The 8,430-nt window shown below is 36.3% G+C and overlaps 1 protein-coding gene across 1 annotated transcript; it reads right to left on the reverse strand.

Moving 5' to 3' along the window:
• Positions 1-2,277: 2,277 nt before the first annotated feature.
• LOC136798843 (uncharacterized) lies at positions 2,278-4,524 on the reverse strand. Its single transcript, XM_067055516.1, has 2 exons — positions 4,180-4,524; positions 2,278-2,766 (listed from the first exon to the last, which is right to left on the reverse strand). The coding sequence occupies exons 1-2, from the start codon at positions 4,522-4,524 to the stop codon at positions 2,278-2,280; spliced, it is 834 nt and encodes a 277-aa protein (XP_066911617.1).
• Positions 4,525-8,430: the final 3,906 nt, after the last annotated feature.

The raw sequence follows: 8,430 nt of genomic DNA on the forward strand, positions 1-8,430 counted from the left end.
CCTTAAGAAAATAAGGATGAAAAAAGTTTTAAAAATAACTCTTATACCTGAAGATAATGTGGTATTGCAACAAAGCATTGATACCATAATCGATATTGCAACAAAGCATCGATACCATAATTGATATTGCAACAGAGCATCGATACCATAATTCAAATTGCAACAAAAACATCGATAGCATAGTTGGTATTGCAACAAAGCATTGATACCGTGATTGGTATTGCAACAAAGCATTGATACCATAATTGGTATTGCAACAAAGCATTGATACCATAATTGATATTGCAACAAAGCATTGATACCATAATTTGATATTGCAACAATGCATTGAAACCACAGCTTGTGTCGTCGTCAAATAGTTATTGTTAGTTACTTTTTGCGTGAAAAAAAAATAAAATAAAACGTTTTTCAGTTCATTGATACATAGTCATCTAGACAATAGTTTCATGCATTTGATCTCATATACAACAATGACATGATCACTTGAAATTGCAAGCATCAAAAAGGATATAAAAACAGCATTTTGAATGCAAGAGCATACTAGTTTTCTTAAGAATGTTATATTGTAAAATGAATATACAGTGCAAGAGAATAAAAATTTGGAAACCAATCAAAGTACAATTAACTTTGGAATAGTTTATGACAAAAGGATCTAAAACTAAAAAGCGTCGTGCAAAACGTTTAAATTCTTTCCCATTTGAAGTGAGCAATGGCCAATAGTATGCAGACGGCCATAAAGGTACAAAAAGAATGCCTTTTCCTTGGCAGTTTTTTAAATGAGAGATAGTTCTTCCAATCAAATGTACTGGTGGACAAAGTCAATTAATTTCATTGTTTCCCCAGTGATAAGAAAAAGCTTTAACTATGGATGATCTGGGACAAAATTCTCTTGAATTGAATCGCTGCACTTTTGCATTGAGGTTATCTGCAAACCTATCCACTGCAATAACTCCGAATTGACTTAGAATATAGTTAAAACTTCCCATGTCTATAGACCAATTGTCTGTATCGACGGATTTCGAGATCCTATCTGAAACACAGTTTTCGTCCCTAGGGATCCAAGTAGGAAAAATAGTTGTATTAATTATGACACAAAAGTTGAATACCTCGATCGCTAAGTTTTGAAGATGTTGTTTTGCGCTACCAGATTTGATGATTCTGCAAGAGTTTTAATTAGCTGTGAACCATTCTATAGTTTCATTTTTAACGAATTCTGTTAGAGACTCCAAAACATTGTTAATTCTCGAAAGGTAGAACTAGTTTTACTTTCTAAATCTCCAGGGGATTAAGGCGGGGTCAAAATGCTTGCAACGTTACAAATCATTTTCAGAAGCTCATTTTGGGCTCAAACGAAGCGTATGATTAAGTAGAATAGGATTCAGTCTAGGCAGATGTTTTTTCATTTTGAAATTTTGCGTAATTCGCAAAAATCCTCAATTTTGCGCTATTTTGATGACGTCATAAAAATTAAAATCCCAATAACTTTTGATACAATTATCAAAATAATTTCAAATGTTGACCAAAGATGCATATTATTAATGTTTTCAGAATTAAATAAAAAAATTTAGGAAATTTGATGACGTCATCACTTTTTAGGCAAAAAACTAAAATCCTTAAAAAATGCTGACGTCATCAAGATTTTGAAAATTTTTGAAGATTTTTTGGAAATTTTCATTGAAATGCATCTCTGGTGAAAGTTTGAAATTATTTTGATGATTCTATCAAAAGTTATTTGACTTTAAATTTTTATGACGTCATCAAAATAGCGCAAAATTGAGGATTTTTGCGAATTACACAAAATTTCAAAATGAAAAAACATCTGCCTAGACTGAATCTTATTCTAATTAGTTATACGCTTCGTTTGAGCCCAAAACGAGCTTCTGAAAATGATTTGTAACGTTGCAAGAATTTTGACCTCCACGAACCCGCCTTATTCCCGTGGAGATCGTTGAAGCTTCCCTTTGCGATAATTTTTCCCGATTCTTCAACTGTATATCCTCCATAACCAGTTTTACTGGCATCAGAAAAAACGATTTTTGTGATTTCGGGTTTTGTTTTGATACGGAATGATTTTGAACTCCCAGAACTCTGAATTAAATGACAAAGCAAAAATTGCAAAACAAATTCGCTCTATGAAAAAGTGTTTGAAAACACATTAATGAGAAAAACAAACTGTATCTTTATCAAATATAACGCAGTTTTTTCCAGAAAATTAACGAACACGTAGTTCTAGAAACTGTCCAACTTTCAATACATTTATTCATTCATGAAATTAAATTATTTCCCAGTTCGACTTTTTGATGTTGAAGTAGATGATCTTTTTGATGAAGACGATGAAGAGCTACTTTTAGTGGAAGGAATATTGGGGTTTTGTTTTTGAACAAAAGGACAAAAAGTTAACAAATGTAACAAGTTGTAACAAGTTATTTCATCCATCCTTCTGTATTTACTGTCTTTAGGCTTGTTTTCTTGTTCCATTTTGGCCTTTATTTGCTCAGCAGTTTTACGAGTGTCCTTTAAATGCTTTTCCTGAATGTCTCCAGATGAAACCAAAATATTCCTTTTATAATGTTTAGGCACTAGCCAGCCCTCCCTGTCAGCGATTTGTAAGTGTTGCAATCTTTCTTCTAAAAGTTTCTTACCTTCAGTCAGGAAGTTTTTTGCAACATCAAAATCTTTCTCTTCCAATGCCTTCTCGTCCACATTCTCCAATACTTGAGTGGTGTGCTGGAACTGTTCCTCATGTCCTTTACCTTTCTTATTAAACTGAATTTGGTCATAGCTTCATCAAACTATCAGTTTTTGACAATAAGTCAAAACAATTTGAATTGAGATAAAAGTGAAACATTTAAAGACGTAAAAAATCAGGAATCAGCTCACAAAATCTTTACGAGTAATCTCTTGTTCATTTTTTTATCTAATTAAATCTAATCTTCTTATGAGGCTCACAGCTTTGAACCAAATCTCCAGCTCTCAGTGTTTTTCTGCCACCTTAAAATCACAACAATTTTAAAGTGAAAATTTTTGTATAAAGACTAACCTCCCTGTACAGGGATAAGTACTGGGAATACTGTACCCAAAATTTTACCTTTCATAGATATCACTATAGCCTTTGTCATAGTTACAAGAAAGTTCAGAATTTTATGGAGGGGGGGAGGTATTTAAACATTTTCTACAAGTTTTTAGGAAGTTTTTAACAATTTCCTCAAAAATAAAAATCACATAGCTTTCACATAGCTTTCACACGAAATCTCCAAGTTTTTAGAGGAACAAATTAAGTCTCCAACACTTTTTTTTTATATAAAAGTTCTGGTTTCACCATCTTCGATATCATATATGGAAAATGAAAAGTGTTGACTTCAAGTATGACCAGACGATCTCAATCGAACAGAATCGACGATCGAACCAGTCGAACAACAATCGAACCAATCTAATATTACCCAGAATTTTGACGTTCGATTGAGATTCGATTGCGTTCGAAAATCGAATTTCAATCGGTCGATTGCGTTCGATTTGCTTTATTCTTGCAGCGTCCCAACATCCAAGCTCTCAAACATCACAAGCCGAATGAATTACTTTCGATTTCCCGTAGAAACTATGCGATGATCAATCCGGGGGTCAATGAATCGACGATCGAACGCTATCGAATATTAATAGAATCTGAAAATTGCGATAATATTCGATTGAGATTCGATTGCGTTCGATTTGGTTCGACTGGTTCGATCGTTGATTCCGTTCGATTGAGATCGTCTGGGTATGAATGGATCCCTTTAAAAAAAAGCATTTACCTTTTTAAATAAACCATCTATCATCTGTATGCTTCCTTCCTCCCATTTCTTTCAGCCTGTGCCTGGCTTATCAATCTTTTCATTACACCATTGGCATCAAGAGCCATTTACTCAACTTTTTAGAGGAGGGTCAGAAATGCATGAACAGAAACTTATACACATTTTCCATCAATGAGCTAATGTTTTGATCGATTAAGGTATGGGATTGGTTCTTAGTAGCTGTGACGTAAAAAAAACAGATTTTCATTTTGCAAGGTTTCTGGGCTACCTGCTAATCCCTTGTCCTACAAGTTGAACAAGTTCAAAGTACAATAAACAGATAAATGAACATAGGACAATATCATCAGTCAAGGTCAGAGCCAAGGCCAAGGTGCAAGGGATAATGACAAACCTCAAGGATCGTAGAATCTTTCGAACATTGGTCCAGTGCAATAGCTTCCACACCTTTGGCATTTAAAGAGTTCACTTGATCTTCCATCAAAGAATTGAGGGGACTGATCACAATGACAAAAAATTTCATTTCCTTTGCTAGTTCTGCCAGTGATGAATGTTGAGGAAGTGTCGCATCAATTTTTGAGCAGTGAAAATAAAATGGATGAGATTGAAACACCAAACTTTTGCCACTGCCTGTAGGCTGACAGATGAGGACATCTCTTTTGCTATGAATTGCCTTCAATGCTTCCTCTTGATACCTGTGGAATTTCAATAATCCAAACAGCCTCTCCAAGGTATCCATTTTTGCTTTTGAAGTCAAAATTCGATTCGAAACTCTGATGACCCCCGGAGATTTTTCACTAAAATAATCTGCTTGCGACTTTGTGTCGGGCCGATCAACAGAAATCTGTGGATCGAAGCTTAGAGTTTTTGCTTGGAAAAAATTAGCTTGACAAGAGTCTTCAAGTCTGTTATTTTCCTTCTCTCTCGCGTGCTAATTCCCGTGTGATTTCCGATTATACCTAGCCAGTACCCGACTCCTAAATTTTGTTGCGCGCGGTAAATAACAGACTTGTTTACAAGTCTAAGCCCATGTCCATGCTACGATGTTACTCTTTACAGTTTTATTTTGTTATTTTACCTTGTGAAAAGTTGTATTGAGCAGATATCTTTATACTTTTTCCAGGAAGATTTTTTTGAAGCCACCACAAAAGTATTACAAAATCGAGTACAAATGACTTTTTTTATCTGTCTTTAAAATTTTCCAACATCCTCTTCTTTTACATTATTATTATGACTCACTGGTAATAAATTCTAGGTAAAATGTAAAGGTCTTATTAGTTTATTTTTTAAATTCTGTATTAATAATGGAGTCGTTGATTTCTTGTACATTTTAGAATTTCTTCGCTTTGCGAAAACAGAACGCTCGTTCCGCAACCCCTTTTATGTTGATAAGCATAAATTTTGAATAAGAATAAATTATATACAGCAATATCGTTAGGTAAAATATAACAGAAACAACTTCGAAAGATCATATTTCTTCTTCTTCTTGGAAAACCTCCTCATGCAAGGCAATATATTCATCTTTGATTGCTTTTGTTTTGACAATCAGATCCAATTCTTTTATTAGCGATTCGTCATCAATACTTTTCAATCGCGTTCTAATCTTGCCTTCAATTTGCCTAAAGAATATATAAAATGTATTTTGTCTTAATGTACAAATAAACCTTAACGAACAGAAACTTTCAAGAGCCCAAAATGCAAGAAATTTACGACAGGAACTTTCGTGCATTCTAGGGTTAAACTATTTTTTCGCAAGGACACAAGAACTTTGTGAATCGTTTTGTAAAGAGTATTCAAGTTTCTTTAACAAATAAGGGCAAAATTCCACCTTTCTTAGGTTTTACACCCAGCATTACAGTATAGGAATGAATGGATGGTGCGAAACTTACTGCTTTGAAAGCTTTTTCAGTTTGTTTGCATTAACACGTTGTTGTTTCTTGACATATATCTTTACAGATAGATCGATATAAAATTTCTCATCTTTCCAAATAGCACCAATGACTTTTTTTTTAATCGGGTCCACAAGTGCTGGGTAGCAGACTAGATTTTCATCAAGATCGTCACGACCTTCCAAATTTGTGTGTACTTGGGAATCTATATGAAAAGTAGTGTAGTGGTTATCAATCTTGACTGCCGTCCAGGAGGTCGGGGTTCGATTCCCGCTCGGTGCTGTGATTCACTTGGCAAGTGAATGTACCTTCGCCCAGTCCAACCCATGCCATGTTAGGGGAATTGGGTAGACAGAAACTCAAGAAGCCTGTCGGTGACTGTGCTAGGTATCGATTCCACAATCCATCGTGGATGAGGTGAGAGTGCGCTGGCCTTGTTCCCTAGTGGTTCACGCTGGACTTAACGCACTCGATCCAAAAACTGTGTGTCAGTGTCTCGCAAGCTGGTCGCAGTATAAACCATCGCGTAGACGGTTCTAATGAGACGACTCCTAGACCGCTCAATACGGAACCAGGTGTCCTCTGCAAAGAGCAGCCAGTCATCATATGAAAAGTGTATTTAAAGGTAAATGTTTACGGGTAATGAGAAAGTCTCTAAAAGCGAGTCTCCAAAAAAATCGGTAGATGAAATGATTCATACCGTTCTGATATAAATGATTTGGGCGTTGAAAAGGCATTCCTGATTGAAATAATTTTAGAAATGAGGATGATAATTGAACAATAACAAGAAAATTCATTTCTTACCCTCATCTATATAGCGTAGTAACTAAAAGGTGAAACGTCAGAGAAACGGGTGGAAACGGGTGGAAACGACACGGAAACGGGTGGAAACGACACGGAAACAATATGGAAACGGGTGGAAACGATACGGAAACGGGGCGCAAGCGGAGAACAGCCTTTACGGACGGCCCGGAAACGAGTGAAACGAGTCGGCACGTGTTGAATCTTAGTTGACCTTTGTTTGCGGCATGGAGATGAAGCAGATTTTTGAGGGTATACCACCAGGAATGGTAAATATTTTTCACTATATTATTCTTTATTCTCTCCAACTTGTAGATAGTTGCCAAATCTCTATCTCGATAAAATTTTGGTCCCTAAGACCGACATTTGTGGCTAAATTCCCTTCTCTATCCTTCCTTTGGGGATCTCTTCTTGCTAACCCAGGCCCTCCCCACCTCACAATCGATAATTTTTTCCATAAAATCCAGCTTATACTCGGCAAGGGTTGAAGTTAAATTTAACCAAGTTTCACTGGTTTTTCACTGGTTGGAATAAAAATGTCCTGGGTGGAAAATTTAACAATACAGAAGAAAAAGGAAATTTTTTTGCTTGTTACGCCATCAGGCGGTGTCAATTGAGCGCCAAATCAATTGAACACAATCAAATAATTGCGTTTTGATTACTTCAATTATATACGTTCAATTTATTCTCAAATTCAGTTGAGCTAGAATCTGAGAATGTCTGTCTGGGTTGAAAAATTTCACTTGCATCCTGGAGTATGATATCGTTTGCCAACTTTCTGTCTGTCTGTCTGTGTCTGTCACAAAAACTTTGGGGCAGGTTGGAGACTTAAAAAATGGTCAGATTTGGCTGAAATTTTGCACACTTGATCCTTGGGTGAATCCCTGGGGATATTTTTTTCATTTTTGCGGAACGACCGTTTTGAGGGCGCGAAGCGCCCGAATAGGGAGTGTAGCATCCTTTCTCTAAGAGATCTATAATGGGGGATTCTGGCGCAATCACGCACACGCGCACGCGAACGAACATACAGAAAGTGAGTAAAAGGACACGCGCACGCAAACGAACATACAGAAAGTGAGTAAAAGGACACGCGCACGCGAACGAACATACAGAAAGTGAGTAAAAGGACACGCGCACGCGCACGAACATACAGAAAGTGAGTAAAAGGGAAATTCCCGTACAGAAAGTGAGTTAAATGGAAATTCCCTACAAAAAAGGTCGAACTAGAGATGCGTTAAAACAGCAGGTCAGTATTGAAAATAAGCTCCATAGATACGAACTTGAAAGACGCGCGTCCTTTTGAGTGGCCAAATCGGCGCAACCAAAATGATCCGCGCGATTTGAAAAAATGCTGAGTTGTTAAAAAAAGTTGTCTAAAATTTGAAAAGAATAAACTTTCAAATTTTGTTGAATATTTTGATGATTTGAAAATTTGGAAAGTGGTCAAGCAATTAGTAGAGCATCGATAAAATTTCGGTTTATTGAATTGATATATATATTTTTTGTTGATTAGAAATTTGGAAAGTATGTGGTTAATGAGGGCGACAATTCCTCGATCATTAATTCTGCCCTTGCAGTTTGATTATTAGCCCTCTAGTGCTATTTGCGCCCTCCGCTTCGCGTCGGGCCCAAATGACACTCTCGGGCTAATAATCAAACTGCGCGGGCAGAAAATAACAACAACGACCTCAAACTGAACGCTATTGTTATAGTAATAGTACCAAAACTTTATCTCCTTTGCTTTTTTCCCGTTTCTTCCAGATGTCTGGGTCCAGTCTTTTTTTCTGCGTTTCATTTTCAAAACAACAAAGATGGCCCTGAAAACCAACGAATCTCTTCGGTTTTTGAGGTGCATGTATTAACTTGTGGACTGATTATGGCCCATTGAAAGGTAAATCTTCATTTTTTTCACCTTTATAGTTTCAACTACCTTTGGAATGTTACATTAGTACTTT

This window comes from Clytia hemisphaerica, unplaced genomic scaffold (assembly GCF_902728285.1).
Source record: "Clytia hemisphaerica strain Z4C2 unplaced genomic scaffold, Clytia hemisphaerica genome assembly, whole genome shotgun sequence".
Taxonomy (NCBI): domain Eukaryota; kingdom Metazoa; phylum Cnidaria; class Hydrozoa; order Leptothecata; family Clytiidae; genus Clytia; species Clytia hemisphaerica.